Source organism: Oncorhynchus kisutch, linkage group LG8 (genome assembly GCF_002021735.2).
Source record: "Oncorhynchus kisutch isolate 150728-3 linkage group LG8, Okis_V2, whole genome shotgun sequence".
Classification (NCBI taxonomy): domain Eukaryota; kingdom Metazoa; phylum Chordata; class Actinopteri; order Salmoniformes; family Salmonidae; genus Oncorhynchus; species Oncorhynchus kisutch.
In genome coordinates this window covers 16784117-16802631 of record NC_034181.2, presented here as the reverse complement: position 1 = coordinate 16802631, position 18515 = coordinate 16784117, and the positions used below count along the sequence as shown (strand labels likewise).

Here is an 18515-nt window from a genome sequence, read left to right as displayed (position 1 = left end):
TTTTGGCAACAATGCAAAACGTTATGTTTGGCGTAAAAGCAACACAGCTCATCACCCTGAACACACCATTCCCACTGTCAAACATGGTGGTGGCAGCATCATGGTTTGGGCCTGCTTTTCTTCAGCAGGGACAGGGAAGATGGTTAAAATTGATGGGAAGATGGATGGAGCCAAATACAGGACCATTCTGGAAGAAAACCTGATGGAGTCTGCAAAAGACCTGAGACTGGGACGGAGATTTGTCTTCCAACAAGACAATGATCCAAAACATAAAGCAAAATCTACAATGGAATGGTTCAAAAATAAACATATCCAGGTGTTAGAATGGCCAAGTCAAAGTCCAGACCTGAATCCAATCGAGAATCTGTGGAAAGAACTGAAAACTGCTGTTCACAAATGCTCTCCATCCAACCTCACTGAGCTCGAGCTGTTTTGCAAGGGGGAATGGGAAAAAATGTCAGTCTCTCGATGTGCAAAACTGATAGAGACATACCCCAAGCGACTTACAGCTGTAATCGCAGCAAAAGGTGGCGCTACAAAGTATTAACTTAAGGGGGCTGAATAATTTTGCACGCCCAATTTTTCTGTTTTTGATTTGTTACAAAAGTTTGAAATATCCAATAAATGTCGTTCCACTTCATGATTGTGTCCCACTTGTTGTTGATTCTTCACAAAAAATACAGTTTTATATCTTTATGTTTGAAGCCTGAAATGTGGCAAAAGGTCGCAAAGTTCAAGGGGGCCGAATACTTTCGCAAGGCACTGTATACACATAAACAAACGCACAGTCAATAACACAATAGAAAAATAGATGTACAGTGTGTGCACATGTAGAAGAGTAGGGAGGTAAGGCAATAAATAGGCCTTAGAGGCGAAATAATTACAATTTAGCATCAACACCGCAGTGATAGATGTGCAGATGATGATGTGCAAGTAGAGATACTGGGGTGCAAAAGAGCAAGTGGATAAATAACAATATGGGGATGAGGTAGTTGGGTGTGTTATTTACAGATTGGCTATGTACAGGTACAGTGATCAGTAAGCTGCTCTGACAGCTGGTGCTTAAAGCTAGTGAGGGAGATGTGAGTCTCCAGCTTCAGAGATTCTTGCAATTCGTTCCAATCATGGGCAGCAAAGAACTGGAAGGAAAGACGACCAAAGGAGGAATTGGCTTTGGGGGTGACCAGTGAGATATACCTGCTGGAGCGTGTGCTACGAGTGGGTGCTGCTATGGTGACCAGTGAGCTGAGATAAGGCGGGGCTTTACCTAGCAGAGACTTGTAGATAACCTGGAGCCAGTGGGTTTGGCGACGAGTATGAAGCGAGGGCCAAGCAACGAGAGCGTACAGGTCGCAGTGGTGGGTAGTGTCTGGGTTGTGTGACTTGCAGGCCTGATTTTCTTAACACCACTGTGTTAAGGTTTAACTAAGCCATCATGTAATGTATTGTCATTAATGAAGAGTTTAAAGGCTGGTGGAACAGTTCATAGAGTGTAAGGGTTAGGAAGAACCTTTAGATGATCAAAGGGTTCTTGGTAGAATCATTTGTAGAGGGTTTGAGGAAGATTGGGATGCCATCTACTTCTATTATGCCTTTGAGATAATCCCTAAATTACTGTGCTTCTTCTTCTGCTTCTTCTGCTTTGTCTTCTTCTTCTTCTTCTTCTTCACATGCACAATCTCTTTTTCCATCCCTCTCCTTTTCCCTGCTGCATCCAACCATTACCCTAGCTGCAACTCATGATCACAGAGCAGACAGAGCATGTTTCCATGGCAACTCCAACATGTTGGTGTCACTTGTATAGGCCTAGGTGTAGAGAGAAAAAGGAGAGGAGAGGAGAGAGCGAGAGAGAGAGAAAGGAGAGAGCGAGAGCGAGAGAGAGAACATCTTTGGGGCTCCATAGAGTTATCGAACATTTTGCTCTGTTAGGCTACATCCACAAGGGTTCCAGCATGCTGCTAATTAGCCTGATGTCATTTCTTATTTTTTTGTAGGCACTAACTCCGCCATAGTTCATTGGCCCAAGCCTATGGGGAAATTAATGGAATTTTTGTAGGGTTTTTCAATTAATGCCCAAAATAAATTGTGGTAAAAACAGGTTTAGGAGATCATATAAGTTTTGTTCTATGAGATAATCTTAATCAGTTAACACTTTTTGTGAGTTTTGAAGCATTTATGGAATTTTATAAAGCACATAAAGGCTTCATAATGTATCAAGGTCACGTTAACTGATTGATATTATCTCATAGAACAAAACATATAATACCTCCTAAGCCAGACCTTATTGGCTGAACAAACTCATTTTCGGATTTTAGGACTACAAGCTGGCAAGCTCTATAACAAGAACCCAGAGTGACATGGCACCCCTTTGTGTCTCTGAAGCACCATAGTCATTATGCACCAACCCAGTCAAGTTGATTTTCTAGGCCTATCATTTCTAAAATAATTCAACTTATTTCCAGTACTTTTGACTGATAAATGATGACAGTAGCAAATGCAGTGTCTTGAGAAAGTATTCACACCCCTTAACTCTTCCCACATTTTGTTGTGTTACAGCCTATATTTAAAATGTATTACATTTAGACTATGTATCAATGATCTACACAAAATCCACCATGATGTCAAAGTGGAAAATGTGTTAAAAAATGTTTACAAATTAATAGAAAATGAAAAGCTGAAATGTCTTGAGTCAATACAATTCAACCCCTTTGTTATGGAAAGCCTAAATAACTTCAGGAGTAAAAATGTGCTTAACAAGTCTGATAATAAGTTGGATGGACTAACTCTGTGTGTTTAACATGATATTTGAATGACTACCCCATCTCTGTATCCACACATACAATTATTTGTAAGGTCTCTCAGTTGAGCAGTACATTTCAAGCACAGATTCAACTACAAATGTTTTACATTTCCTCACAAAGAAGGGCACCTATTGGGTAGATGGGTAAAAATGTAAAAAGGTAGACATTGAATATCTCTTTGAGCATGGTTAAGTTATGAATTACACTTTGGATGGTGTATCAATACCAGGGGTTGGAACCAAAAATAATTTCCAATCGTTTTGTTCTGAACAGAACCATTAGTTCTGAACCAGTTCGAACCCCCAAAAAGTAGCGGTTTATATCAATCCTTTCTGTTCCTTTTTAAACCTCTGAATTCTAAATGTTTTGTATGTTTAGCTCAACATTAAATTACTTCACCAATGGATAGAGCAGTTTGCTATGGAGCGGGCAAGCTATGTACATGCAATGGACAGACGTTTAAACTGACATTTTGCGGGTGAGGAGAGTGCTGGGCATGAAGCACTGGACATCTTGTTTTGTGGGACTGGAGATTTAAAAAAATGCCCAGAACATAAAACAACATTATTAACCGGTTCCCATGCTTTAAAAAAATAACGGTTCTGTTCCTGAACATTATAGATCACTTTTGTTCTCGGTTCTGTTTTCGGCCAACTTCCCTGAACCGTTTCCATCCCCTGATCAATACACCCAGTCAGTACAAAGATATAGGTGTCCTTCCTAACTCAGTTGACGGAGAGGAAGGAAACAGCTCAGTGATTTCACTATGAGGCCAATGGGGATTTTAAACCAGTTGCAGAGTTAACTGGCTATGATAGGAGAGAACTGAGGATGGATCAACAACATTGTAGTTACTCAACAATACTAACCAAAATGACAGAATGAAAAGAAGGAAGGTTGAACAGAAAATATTCTTAAAAATGCATCTTGTTTGCAATAAGGCACTAAAGTAAAACTCCCAAAAATGTGGCAACTTTTCAATAGACACTTGGAAACAAATTGACCTTTCAGCAGGGCAATAGCCTAAAACCCAAGGCCAAATAAACACTGAGTGTACAAAACTTTACTTTCCTAATCTTGAGTTGCACTCCCCCTTTTGACTTCAGAACAGCCTCAATTCATCTGGGCTTGGACTACAAGGTGTCAAAAGCATTCCACAGTAATGTTGACTCCAATACTTCGCACAGTTGTGTCAAGTTGGCTGGATGTCCTTAGGGTGGTGGACCATTCTCGATACACACGGGAAACGAGTGTGAAAAACCCCACTGCATTGCAATTCTTGACACAAACCAGTGCGGCTGGCTGTCAGAAGGTCAGTGTAGCTGATGCATGAAGTGAGGAGCAGGAGAGCAGAATGAGTGAGCAACGTACTTTATTCAATAACGCACAAGGTAACAATTACACTTGACAAAAATAAGATGGTAATGATGACGCACGGGTGAACACAGCACCCGTCGAAATAAACCAGCCATACACAAAAACCTAACTAACTGACAAAAAAATAATCCCGCACAAACCCATGAGGAAAACAGAGGGTTTAAATACAGGAACCAATAATGTGAAATGGAAAACAGGTGTGTGAAAACAAAGACAAAAGCAGAGGAAAAGAACAGTGGATCGGCGATGACTAGTAGACTGGCGATGCTGAGCGCCGCCTGAACAAGGAGAGGCACCGACATCGGCGGAAGTCGTGACACTGGCACCTACTACCATTCCCCATTTTCCCATTCACCCTTTGAATAGCACACATACACAACCCATGTCTCAATTGTATCCAGGCTTGAAACGTATTTAATCTGTCTCCTCCCATTCATCTATATTGATTGAAGTGGATTTAGCAAGTTACGGGATCATACGGGATAAGGGATCATAGCTTTCACCTGAATTCACCTGGTCAGTCTATGCCATGGAAAGAGCAGGTGTTCATAATGTTTTGTACACTCAGTGTACTCTGGAGTTACTTACCAAGACAACATGGTTTAGTTACAGTCTTGACTTAAATCAGCTTCAAATCTATGGCAAGACTTGAAAATGTCTGTTTAGCAATTATGAATTTTTAAAACAATAATGGCAAAATATTGTACAATCCAGGATTACAAAGCTGTGAGAGATTTACCCAGAAAGAGGATTCACAGCTATAAATGCTGCCGAAGGTGATTCTAACATGTATTGCCTCAGGGGGTTGAATATTTATCTAATCAAAATATATTAGTGTTTTATTTTTCATGAAATAAAAACATTTTTTGCTGTTGAATTTTTCTTTCACTGACATTACAGAGTATTTTGTGTAGATAGTATTACAGAGTATTTTGTGTAGATAGTATTACAGAGTATTTTGTGTAGATAGTATTACAGAGTATTTTGTGTAGATAATATTACAGAGTATTTTGTGTAGATAGTATTACAGAGTATTTTGTGTAGATAGTATTACAGAGTATTTTGTGTAGATAGTATTACAGAGTATTTTGTGTAGATAGTATTACAGAGTATTTTGTGTAGATAGTATTACAGAGTATTTTGTGTAGATAGTATTACAGAGTATTTTGTGTAGATAGTATTACAGAGTATTTTGTGTAGATAGTATTACAGAGTATTTTGTGTAGATAGTATTACAGAGTATTTTGTGTATATCGTTGACAAAAAGTTACAATTAAATCCATTTGACTCCAATATTGTAACACACCAAAGTGTGGAAAATGTCAAGAGGTGTGAATACTTTCTGACGGCGGGTTGACTCATAACCGTAGTCCCAGCGATATGTAGCCTATCATTCTCATATTCTACATTGAGGTTTATCTTTCATTATTTTAGGCTATCTGCTATTTGGTGCGAAATGCAGAGTTGAAAATAAAGAGAAGGGAGGGACAGAAAAGTAATGTTTGGGAAATAGTTGGTGAAGTGGTAGAAGAGGATGCTAGCAGTGCCAGCTATAGCCTACAGATTCGACTGTCACAAGACAATGACTTCAAATAGGTTTCTGGCACCTCAAGGGAACTGTAACCTACTGTTCAGATGGGTTAAATGAAAACAGAAATCTGAACACTGAGAGTAGGTCTATAACCTATCACATAGCCTTAATATTAACTCTTGCAGAATTAAGCATTTCTTGCAATAAAATTATACATCAAATGTAGTCAACATTTTTTACTCGGGAACCGGAGTGGAAAAAGACGATTTCTTTATTTCAGCATCTTGAGAGAATGCGAATGCACAGTCCTCTGTAGAGGGGCTATCTTTATCAGCATTGTCATGACGTTGCCTTCTTTGGGTACAGCAAGCCCCATACCCCTCTCCCTGTCTCCCGCTTTCCTCCTTCAACTAGGCTGCTGTGGTCAGAGAGAGGTCGTAAATTCCTGAGGAGAGGATATCCTCATGGCCACACAGTATAGAGATAGAGTGAAGTTTCATAGAGAATAAAGGAATTTCTTCCACCTCACAGAACTTGAGGTCCGAGCAACGTTTACATTCCGGTGAAGGTATAAAAGATCGGTGAAGAATCCAGCTACAAACTGGTCCGTTTGTTACAACTTGGGGAAGCTCATGGGAGAAGCTCATGGGGGAAGCTCATGGGAGACAGTGTGGCCACATTACCATAACGCTGTTAATATAATAGCCTCAGATATGAGGTTTACATCTAATTGTTGTATAAGATGAATGAGTGAGTATGATACTGTTTGTAAAATTGTGTAATGTGATTTTGGACTGTTTAATGAAGGAAACTCGAATTCCCTTTTGAGTTGAACTCAATCAGGGGATCACCCATGAGCCCAGTTAGGGTCAGGCATGCTGGGACAGCCCTTTTCTGCAATTTCGAATAAAACCTAACTTTCAAAAATTCTAATCAGACCATGTTTTCCTCCATTACGAGGGGACAAAGGTTGTAGACCATTGCTGAGTTTTTTAACCATACCACGTGGTTAAACTCTTAGACTATCGATACTGACAGAATAAGAACAAGTCTTTGATATTAATTACTAGTCTGCAGCTAGGAATTCGGTATCATTGAACGCGAAGAATGACAACCGCCGAAACATCCATTCTATGGAGAGAGAGAGAGAGAGAGAGAGAGGGGACAAAAACTCTCCAACAGAAACTAACTTTTAAAGTTATTTTAGGAAATGATAACTTTGTAATCTGAATATTTTCCGAATGAGTGAGCGTTCATGTGCAAAGGATTAGTATTTCAATTGTTATAATTATCAACTTTGTAGTGTCTCATCTTAGTCGACCCCTACTTTAGCCGACTAGGGCACATTCTCCTATCATTCCTTGTAACTATCTACTGTTTGTTTATGCATTTCTGTGAATGTGTATTAATAAATAAATTATTTAAGACAATTGATGTATGGATGACTCATAGTGAAGACTGGGTTCGTGCAGATAACCAACAATTTACTACGTTTGGAATGAGACTAACGTGAGGTAAAGTAAATACTTCATTAATCAGAAGACTATTTGATCAGATATAAAATATCTGAAAAGTTATTTTAGGAGATGATAACTTTGTAATCTGAATATTTTCCTTGGTGCCCCGACCTCCTAGTTAATTACTGTTACATGATTAATCAGTTTGATCGGGTAATACTAATTACAGAGAATCTTTGATAAAACTACGTCTTCAATTTAATGATAGTAAAAACAGGACAGCATCATATCTGATATTGATAGTATTTCAACTACAATAAATATGCATCCAAGCCGAACTGAAATCATATCAGAAACAAGTTAGGTCGTTTCACAGCTTTATATATCCTTAGAACCGGTCAAACTGAAGTCATTTGGCAATCGTTCCCGTTGTTTTTGTTATGCTACTGCATCTTCTCTCCGGTCCGTCTTTGCTCGGTGAAAGAAGCAAATATTACATTAAAAACTTCGGCGATGGCAATTAGATTCATTCTATCTATTTATGGTGCTTTTCTGGTTCTCATGGTTTATTTAGTTTTCTAGGGCAACATATTGTATAATGACAGAAAAGAAGCTGCGTGTATCTAATAATAGACTAGTTGTCTAACAAAACCCCCATCAAAATGTCATAAATTACAAGCAGAAATCATAATATAAGCAGAAATCACAACAACAACAAAAAACGGTCAAAAAATCATTCTGCCATTTCTGACTGCAGCCTACACCACATTTTATATATTAGCGGGTTAGGTTTGGGTACGGGCCTCCGATTTTCACTTTGTCACATATAGATGCAGATGGGTTATTATAAATTGCGGGCGGGGTGCGGGTGAACGAACAGCTGATCTGCGCACCACTACTGTAGGCCTACATATAGCCTTTGCTCATGTATGGTTGAGTGGCGTAAAAAGTGGCGTTTCTGCCGTGCACAAGGAGGGGCGTGTCTGGGTTGTGTGTGGTTACAGCTGATAGTCGCATCCGCCGCTTCCTCCATCATCATCGATACGACACCGACGGTGGCTGAAGTCGATAATATCGAGAGACAAAAAAACATCCACTGACCACATCCTAGGGTCCTTCATAACCGACCGGAAAGAGGCCAAGGTTGTTTTCTAACGGACAAACGACTGTGGTGCTGCAAAGAGTACGTATCTTGTAGACAGGGCATACGGGTTTGCTGGGGGATACGGTATCCCAGGCTACATCAATGCGGCTCGGTCTATGACAAATACATGTCCGTTTGAGAAGGATAACAATTCCAATCTAATAACCGTGAGTGTTTCAGGGAACGCAGTCGATTCAGTCTTGGTGCGATTCGAATGCTGATATAGTCGCGTTGGGATGGAGGGAGGAGTGAGAGTTGGATAGAATCGTGAAGGGCGGGAGTGAGAGGAGACCATCAGATCAGTAGAGAGACAGTGTGTTAGGCTGCTACTACAACTCACCACTGGAAGTAAATATTGTAACACATTGACACGGGAGGGGATTATGCCTGTGGTAAGAGCAACTCTCTCTCTCTCTCTATCTCTTTGTTTCTCTATTTTTTCTCTCTGTCTCTCTCTTCCTCTCTCATATCAAGGCATTGAGGGCACCCAGGGTAGTGTGCTGTATGCCAACACACACACACATTATGTAGTAGGAGAGAGTTAGTGAGAAGGGCTGCACTCCTGCTTCCTTTTGCCTCAATCACTCCATCTAGAATGCATAGTAGATTGAGAGGTGCAATCGTAGCCAGCTGTAACCTGATGTAGCTGTCAACATTTGTAGACCTATACACACACACACAAACACACACACACATGCACACACACACACACACACACACACACACACACACACACACACACACACACACACACACACACACACACACACACACACACACACACACACACACACACACACGTGTTGCACGCATAAGTAACATAAACTCAGAAACTATTGTAATGGTAACTGTGTAAAATTGGATGTTGTATACTACAACACTATTTGACTGGAGCTACACTGCATTTCACTGTGTATAATTGTTCAGATGATCCAACTCCATTCATTGTGTAAATATTACTGCCCCTGCCTTCTTCTTCCATCTGGATGAACATTGTGTGTGAGGGTACTCATGAACAGAACATGTTTAACTACTCTCTCTCTCTCTCTCTCTCTCTCTCTCTCTCTCCCTCTCTCTTCATTGTGTGTGCATCCGGTTCCCCCTTTAACCCATGATGACCCACACTGCTTCCCAGTGTGTGAGGCAGTATGACTCTCTGTCCCCCTTAACTTCTCACCTCTGACCCCTGACCCCTCGCCATGGGCAGTGTGGGTAGCGGAGTGGCAGAGGAGCAGGAGTTTGCCATGAAATCAGTGGGCACTAGGACCACCCTGCCCCACTCCCCGGCCCTGTCTCGCCATTGCACCGCTGACCGTAGCTGCAGGACCGAACGACTCCCCCCAGAGACAGTCTCAGAGGGAACCGCGTCTAGTGACGAAAGAGGAAGTGTTAGTATTGGTACCGGGACTGGAACTGGGACTGGGACTGGAACAGACCGGCCACCGGACTCTGACACAGACCATACCACTACAAAGGCATCCAACTGTGACCAGCAGGATCCATGGGTGGGATATGGGAACGGAGCTGGAAGGAGGGAGAGGGAGTGGGAGAGAGAGAGGGAGAGTAGAGGGAGGGAAATGGAGAGCAAAGAGATGGAGAGAGAAAGAGTATGGGAGAGAGAAAGGGAGAGGGCAGAGAGGGATAGAGACAGGGTAGAGAGGGAGAGAGAGCAGGAGAGGGTTAAGAGAGAGAGGGAAAGAGAGAGGGTAGAGAGGGATGGAGAGCGGGAGAGGGTTGAGATAGAGAGGGAAAGAGAGAGGGTGGAGAGAGAGACACAAGTAGGTTTTGTGAGTCTGGATATATGCAGTAACTTGGTGGACCTGGGGGGGAATGACAGTGGTACTGGGATGACTCCCCACCAACACAGAGAAACTGGAGAGAACAAAACCGACAATCAGAACAACCCTCCAACCCACAACCCACCCAAAATCCTGCCTGTCTCTGGCAAACTAGAGCAGGTATGTTCCTCTTCTCAAACAAGTACTGTATGTGTGTAGCTATAGGGTCCTGTGGCTTATTGGCATATTGGGTTAGCTCACAATTACATTTTTATTTATTTATTTATTTTACCTTTATTTAACCAGGTAGGCAAGTTGAGAACAAGTTCTCATTTACAATTGCGACCTGGCCAAGATAAAGCAAAGCAGTTCGACAGATAAAATGACACAGAGTTACACATGGAGTAAAAACAAACATACAGTCAATAATGCAGTATAAACAAGTCTATATACAATGTGAGCAAATGAGGTGAGAAGGGAGGTAAAGGCAAAAAAGGCCAAGATGGCAAAGTAAATACAATATAGCAAGTAAAATACTGGAATGGTAGTTTTGCAATGGAAGAATGTGCAAAGTAGAAATAAAAAAAATAATGGGGTGCAAAGGAGCAAAATAAATAAATAAATTAAAATTAAATACAGTTGGGAAAGAGGTAGTTGTTTGGGCTAAATTATAGGTGGGCTATGTACAGGTGCAGTAATCTGTGAGCTGCTCTGACAGTTGGTGCTTAAAGCTAGTGAGGGAGATAAGTGTTTCCAGTTTCAGAGATTTTTGTAGTTCGTTCCAGTCATTGGCAGCAGAGAACTGGAAGGAGAGGCGGCCAAAGAAAGAATTGGTTTTGGGGGTGACTAGAGAGATATACCTGCTGGAGCGTGTGCTACAGGTGGGAGATGCTATGGTGACCAGCGAGCTGAGATAAGGGGGGACTTTACCTAGCAGTGTCTTGTAGATGACATGGAGCCAGTGGGTTTGGCGACGAGTATGAAGCGAGGGCCAGCCAACGAGAGCGTACAGGTCGCAATGGTGGGTAGTATATGGGGCTTTGGTGATAAAACGGATTGCACTGTGATAGACTGCATCCAATTTGTTGAGTAGGGTATTGGAGGCTATTTTGTAAATGACATCGCCAAAGTCGAGGATTGGTAGGATGGTCAGTTTTACAAGGGTATGTTTGGCAGCATGAGTGAAGGATGCTTTGTTGCGAAATAGGAAGCCAATTCTAGATTTAACTTTGGATTGGAGATGTTTGATATGGGTCTGGAAGGAGAGTTTACAATCTAACCAGACACCTAAGTATTTGTAGTTGTCCACGTATTCTAAGTCAGAGCCGTCCAGAGTAGTGATGTTGGACAGGCGGGTAGGTGCAGGCAGCGATCGGTTGAAGAGCATGCATTTAGTTTTACTTGCATTCAAGAGCAATTGGAGGCCACGGAAGGAGAGTTGTATGGCATTGAAGCTTGCCTGGAGGGTTGTTAACACAGTGTCCAGAGAAGGGCCGGAAGTATACAGAATGGTGTCGTCTGCGTAGAGGTGGATCAGGGACTCACCAGCAGCAAGAGCGACCTCATTGATGTATACAGAGAAGAGAGTCGGTCCAAGAATTGAACCCTGTGGCACCCCCATAGAGACTGCCAGAGGTCCGGACAGCAGACCCTCCGATTTGACACACTGAACTCTATCAGAGAAGTAGTTGGTGAACCAGGCGAGGCAATCATTTGAGAAACCAAGGCTGTCGAGTCTGCCGATGAGGATATGGTGATTGACAGAGTCGAAAGCCTTGGCCAGATCAATGAATACGGCTGCACAGTAATGTTTCTTATCGATGGCGGTTAAGATATCGTTTAGGACCTTGAGCGTGGCTGAGGTGCACCCATGACCAGCTCTGAAACCAGATTGCATAGCAGAGAAGGTATGGTGAGATTCGAAATGGTCGGTAATCTGTTTGTTGACTTGGCTTTCGAAGACCTTAGAAAGGCACGGTAGGATAGATATAGGTCTGTAGCAGTTTGGGTCAAGAGTGTCCCCCCCTTTGAAGAGGGGGATGACCGCAGCTGCTTTCCAATCTTTGGGAATCTCAGACGACACGAAAGAGAGGTTGAACAGGCTAGTAATAGGGGTGGCAACAATTTCGGCAGATAATTTTAGAAAGAAAGGGTCCAGATTGTCTAGCCCGGCTGATTTGTAGGGGTCCAGATTTTGCAGCTCTTTCAGAACATCAGCTGAATGGATTTGGGAGAAGGAGAAATGGGGAAGGCTTGGGCGAGTTGCTGTTGGGGGTGCAGTGCTGTTGTCCGGGGTAGGAGTAGCCAGGTGGAAAGCATGGCCAGCCGTAGAAAAATGCTTATTGAAATTCTCAATTATGGTGGATTTATCAGTGGTGACAGTGTTTCCTATCTTCAGTGCAGTGGGCAGCTGGGAGGAGGTGTTCTTATTCTCCATGGACTTTACAGTGTCCCAGAACTTTTTTGAGTTAGTGTTGCAGGAAGCAAATTTCTGCTTGAAAAAGCTAGCCTTGGCTTTTCTAACTGCCTGTGTATAATGATTTCTAGCTTCCCTGAACAGCTGCATATCACATCACAGCAACACGTATACGCTGCTGTATCATTATATCATTGCAGTTACATTATGACTTCATAATTACACAGTTACATAAATACTTTTTTTTCTTATAACAACTGATGAAATAGAATGGTGAAAAGGTCTTACAAATAATAATTGGCATAGTATTTGACAATGATTTATATTGTCTACTGATTCAAGACAGTAATGTAAAGGCTTTAAAGTGTTTTTATGCTAACAGTTTCCTTTCCAGTTTCTTTAGAACTTTCTTTACTGATATCCCTCTATGCAAACCGTTTTTCTCCCCTTCTATCTCCCTTTCTCTCTCTGCCTCTTCCTGGTTTTCAACCCTCCAGAACAACTCAGGGCTGGTTCGTCCCTCTGCCTTCAAACCAGTGGTTCCCAAGAGCTTTCATTCCATGCAGAACCTCCTTGTCCCAACCAGTGGGGTTGGATGTGAGGGTAGGGGTGCGGGGGGGCAGAGAGAAGGAGGAGCAGGGGGAGGAGAACTAGTGGCAGTTCCAGAGGCCCTCCTCCTAGACCAGGACAGCCCAGGGATGGGCAGATGCCTGGCAGAGGGAGCAGGAGGGGGTAAGAGTAACAGAGGGGTCCATGGAGGGATGTCAGCTTCGGGGAGGAACTCTCTAACCAGCCTGCCCACATATGCAGGCTCTGGTTTGTGCTATGGGCCTCAAGAGGCCCTGGGGTCTCTCAGTGCTTCTACCAGCAATATCAACAGACTAGGGACCACAGCTGGAGCTGCAGTGGCTCTGGAAAAGCTGGAGCAACCAGGCTACCAGGTGGGTGCATTGCTTGCTGCTACGCAAATGGGATTTTTTAAATGTAATGAAAGCCACTGCAGTTGACTCCTGATGAGTGCTAACATCCTTTTAGTGCAGTGCAGCTCACCAGCAGCAATTCATGTACATTTGTTTTACTTTCTCTGGGTATCTGCATCTATCCAGTTTGGTACACTATCATACCAAAGCCACAGCAGGAGTGGATTGTATATAAATGTATGCAACTATTCCAGAACGGGCTGAGTGCCTCGTACAGTAACCGCTCCTCTTTAGTAAAGAGCTCCTCGTCCTATCAGCAGCTGAACCACCTGGGGGACACCCCAGCACCCCAACGTCCCACTCCTTCCTCTGATGATGTCATCCAAGACCTGGAGAACCGGCTCTGGGAGAAGGAGCAAGAGGTGAGAGCTGAAAGATCATTTTGGGGTCAATGTTCATGCGTGATTTATTTTCATAGATTTCATGAACGTAGCAATAGTCATTGCTTTGGGTTAGTCCCAAAAATCCTGTCCTCCTCTTCTGTCCTCTTTTTCATCTCTCCTCCCCTTTCCCAGGTGCAACACATGTGTCGTAACTTGGAGCAGAGCGAGGCCGCCATCGTCCAGGTGTTTGAGGAGAAGCAGCGTATGTGGGAGAGACAGATGGATGAGCTGGGGCAGAACTACGCCTCCCGTCTGCAGCAGGTGACCACACATTCCACAGCAGCGGTAACCAATAACAGTCTACCAAATGTTGATACTCTCTTCCTCTGTGTGCAGGTGACCCGTCGCGCCCAGCGCTCCCAGAATGCCCTGCAGGCCCAGATCACCCGTCTGTCGCAGGACAAGCGACGTCTGCAGGAGGAGATGGCTGCCCTGCTGGCCCAGAGAGAGGATCTGGAGAGGAAGTGTCTGCACTTCAGGATCGAACAGACTGACATACTGCCACGCCTGGATGAGACCAAGTGGGAGGTGTGTTTGTGTGTGTGTGTGTGCGCGCGTGTGTGTGTGCGACTTTGTGAACAGCCTCCTCATAACACTGACCTACTATGTGTGGTCCAGGTGTGTCAGAAGGCAGGGGAGATCTCCCTGCTGAAGCAGCAACTAAGGGATAGCCAGGTGGAGCTGACCCAGCGGGCGGGGGAGATGGTGGCCCTCAGGGGCCAGCTGAAGGAGGCCAATTCCCAGCTTAGGGACCGGGAGGAGGCCATGCTGGGCCTCAAGAACTCATATAGCTCCAAGAGCCTGGAGCTGGAGAGCTGCCAGGGAGAGCTGAGGAGGACGCTGACCGAGGTACCTATACCCTGTTAGGTTCTTATTTTTCAGTAAATAACCCACGGACACTAGAGAAGCTTTAACCAAGTTTAATTCTTCCCAAAGGTGCTGTACAGCTGTAATCAGACTGCAAAAATGTATCTCCATCACAGTTATAAACATCCTACTTAAAACACACCCTCTTTCTAATCCTTACAGTTTATGCCCAACTGGAAGAAGGTAACCAGATACTAAACCCTGATTACTCCCTTAAGGGGAACTGACCTCACCCCTCACCTCCTGACCTTAACCCCTCCTTCACCTAATCCACAGATATCCATCTGTCTTCCCTATATCAACACGTCGCTCGCCTCTCCTCCATCAAACACATTCCAAGGCCTTCTGGCTTTCTACAGAGGACACTTAACTTCTGACATAAAACCCATTCTTTTCCACTCTTTCTATTCAAGGCTTCTTCTCTATCATTTATTTAATATCTCAATGTTCAAAGTTTAGCCGATTCCAACAACCCATACACATAGAAACCTGTAAGTCACCTATCTGATGACACTAACGTGTACACTACAGTAGATGAGTTATCCTGTCCGTTCAGAGTTAGGGATGGAAGTGAAACTGAACCATGCACACACATATTGACAGACTCATACTATTCCTCATTCCCTTTGTCAGGTGTCTATCCTGAGGGAGAAGCTGGGTGTGTTTGAGGCTGAGGTGCTGGGTCTTCAACAAGCTCTGTGGGAGATGGGCGGAGTGGTTGATCCTGCCATAACCCAAACCCTAGGAGCTGTGGGGCTACTCCCACCCTGGGGGGCTCTCTACTGCCCCCGCACTCTCCCAGAGCCCTTGTCCACCCCTCTCACCCCCACCTCAGATGCCCTGCTCAGCCTCCAGAGTGACGAGGCAAAAGCCCAGAGGCAAGAGGTGCAGAGAAAAGAGAGGCAGCAGCGTGAAGAGGCCCAGTGGCATGACATGCAACAGCGCCAGGAGGCCCACCAGCGCCTGAAAGCCCATCTATATCAGGAGGCTCATCTCCACCAGGAAGCCCAATTGTGCAAGGAAGCTCGACTTCATCAGGGGGCCCACTTGTGTCAGGAGGCCCACTTCCACCAGGAGGCCCAGCATAAGTGCCAAGAGACCCAGGTGGAATCAGGGAACCTGCGTGAGCAGCTGGATCAGCTCCAGGGGACCTTACGTCTAGAACGTCAACAGAGAGAGCGCCAGGCCCTTAGTTTCGACCAGGAACGAGACAGCTGGATTGACGAGAAGGAGCATGTGCTGAAATACCAGGCACAGCTTCAGGTCAGCTATGTGGATACTCTACAGAAGAACCAGGCTCTGGAGCAACAGGTGGGACAGCTGGGGTCCAAACCCACCCCCACCCCCTCATCCTCCAGCTCCCCTCCCACACCACCGGCCCTGTCAACCTTCCCTCCCATTCCCTCAGTCCCTCTCCCTGCTCCCCTTGCCCAAACCCTCTCCCCACCGCCTTGTGAGGACGTGAAAGGTTCCCCTTCCCTCCTCCAACTGCCCACCCCCTGGGCCGGACCCTCACGTCTAGAGAGGATAGAGTCCACTGAGATTTAGAGACGCTCCATTTTATTTAATATCAACTTGATTACAAACTACACAATTGGATAGGCTACAGGACAGATTAAACTACAACGCAGAACTGCACAATGTATAGTGAAAACAACCAATGCAAACTGAACAGCAGAGAACCATACAATAGAGTTTAGACTATGAACACAAACTATAAAGAGCATAGAACTACAAAAAAAACATAAACTGAACTGCTACACTGTAGAATGCAATATAAACTATCATTGACATGGTTTAGGTTAAATATTGAAATTCTTTGCCTTTAATGTAAAGTATCCAGGCAGTCTTGGTGGGAAGCAGTGACACTTAAAGGAAAGCAAGGATGGCACCAAAAGTTTCAAGACAATAACATTGTAGCTTGATAACGTTATTCCTCTGGAAGGTTTAGTGCCAACCTGGAGGGTAGTTTGCCAAATTGCATGTCTATGGTAATGAGACATGAGGTCAGGAGATAAGAAAATCATATTTAAGAAGATTTTAGATGATAATCAAGAGTGATGTTTTGGAGAATGTGCTTGTCTTTGGCATTTCTGGGGTGATGATACTCTCAGGTGTGTGAGGGGATGTTTTTGGAGACAGTGGTTAAAATTGGGGATGAAGACTCACAAGTATTTTTTAATATGAGGAAATTAGGAAAATAGTGGTAAAGTTGATTGGTAGTTGGTTGGTTCCGTTTCAGAAAATATCCTCAAATGGCTTGAGATTAAATGTAATTGACTCTGAATGGTTCTTAGTGTGGCGTAATTGGAGAGCCTGGCTCTCTGACACTGCAAACCGTCTGCGGTACCTAAAGATGAACACAAGGGGTCAGCATTAAGTTGTGTCAGGGCTAGAGCCCAACTGATTATATAGGTTCACTGATATTATCTGCCAATAGTGGCCTTTTAACACTATATTGGTATCGTCCGATAACTCCAACGATAACCGATATTCAAGAAATAGTGTGAAAGAAAAGGGAATCTAATGCATATCTGTACACTTGCAGCCATTCTCATGGTGTGTCATTATTGTCACAATGTATGAAATCAACATTTGAATCATAGTTATTAGACAATTTTGGATGGCTATTTAGGAGAATTCAGTGTGGAAAAATTACACTTTTTCATATTGTATCGGTATGTTTTGCGGCCCCCAAGCTCTTGACAGGGCTCCCCACCAGCAGAGAAAATGACTTGAAAATGACTTTATTCCATGGTCTGGGAAAGAGACAGAGCAGCACGCTGGCTTTACTCTGATATTGTTGTTATTTATACATTCAGATACTGCTTTTATGACCAAAAGTGGGATGAGAAAGTGACAATAGTGAGCAGAAAGAGAAAGGACAGAGGTCAAACTGCCTTCACATGTAAAGATAGACGAGTGAGAGTACTGTCTCCAGGCCTTTTAAATCAGCAAGGCTGGGTGCACATTTTTCAAAGTGGGATTCAGCTCATAGAGTTAGAGAGCCACACAAAGAAAGACATTGCCTTCCCTAGATATGGTTCAGATTTACTGCACTATGTCCTGCTGAGGAGGTCAGACAGAATGTGGACATGTTTATTCCAGTATATCAAGATAGTAAGACACTACCTGTGAATATTTTTTTAAAGATAATTGTGACTATTATCATCGTTATTATTCTTGTGAATCGGCAGAGTGTTACAAGCTTTTCTTTAATGTTTTTTTACTGTATATATGAATGTTATATGACTGTACTACATGGTACAACCACATCAACCATCTCCAAAGCCTTTGTTTGTTGACTTTTAATGTTGTTGATATCAGTGTAATTAATATATTGTTTTAGAGAGCGAATTGTTATTTACATTTTGTATATTTATGTTACTGTAATGGCTTGACAAAAGTCTCTCCTGGATAAATCAAACTGAATCAATAAAGATGCAAGTAAATCAACATTATTTAGTCTCCAGTGCTTGTCTGTAATGATTAGAATATCAATACAAAGGAAATAAATGCTTCTCTCTTAAATATATACAGTACTTACATAAATATGGATGTGATATATCAGCCGGTATATATCAGTCAATATACACTACCGTTCAAAAGTTTGGGGTCATTTAGAAATGTCCTTGTTTTTTAAAGAAAAGCAACAACAAAAAATGTCCATTAAAATAACATGAAATTGATCAGAAATACAGTGTAGACATTGTTAATGTTGTAAATGACTATTGTAGCTGGAAAAGGCTGAGTTTTAATGGAATATCTACATAGGTGGGTT

At 43.1% G+C, this 18515-nt stretch overlaps 1 protein-coding gene across 2 annotated transcripts; it reads left to right on the top strand.

Annotated features, from left to right (window-relative positions):
• The first annotated feature begins 10005 nt into the window (after positions 1–10005).
• Positions 10006–18189, top strand: LOC109894941 (leucine zipper putative tumor suppressor 3-like). 2 transcript variants are annotated; one of them, XM_031829724.1, is made up of 7 exons: positions 10006–10268; positions 13002–13445; positions 13745–13846; positions 14000–14128; positions 14204–14395; positions 14486–14716; positions 15368–18189. In XM_031829724.1, the coding sequence occupies exons 1-7, from the start codon at positions 10158–10160 to the stop codon at positions 16280–16282; spliced, it is 2124 nt and encodes a 707-aa protein (XP_031685584.1). In that variant the 5' UTR covers positions 10006–10157; the 3' UTR covers positions 16283–18189. The 2 variants fall into 2 exon arrangements, with proteins under 2 accessions (XP_031685584.1, XP_031685583.1); XM_031829723.1 differs by having other exon boundaries at positions 13742–13846.
• The last annotated feature ends 326 nt before the right edge of the window (positions 18190–18515 follow it).

Excerpts from the sequence above, each read along its gene's own strand:
- LOC109894941 (XM_031829723.1), top strand. The coding sequence starts at position 10,158 with ATGACTCCCCACCAACACAGAGAAACTGGAGAGAACAAAACCGACAAT. Across the intron at positions 10,269-13,001 it reads TCTCTGGCAAACTAGAGCAG|AACAACTCAGGGCTGGTTCG; the intron begins GTATGTTCCTCT and ends TCAACCCTCCAG. Across the intron at positions 14,129-14,203 it reads ACGCCTCCCGTCTGCAGCAG|GTGACCCGTCGCGCCCAGCG; the intron begins GTGACCACACAT and ends CTCTGTGTGCAG.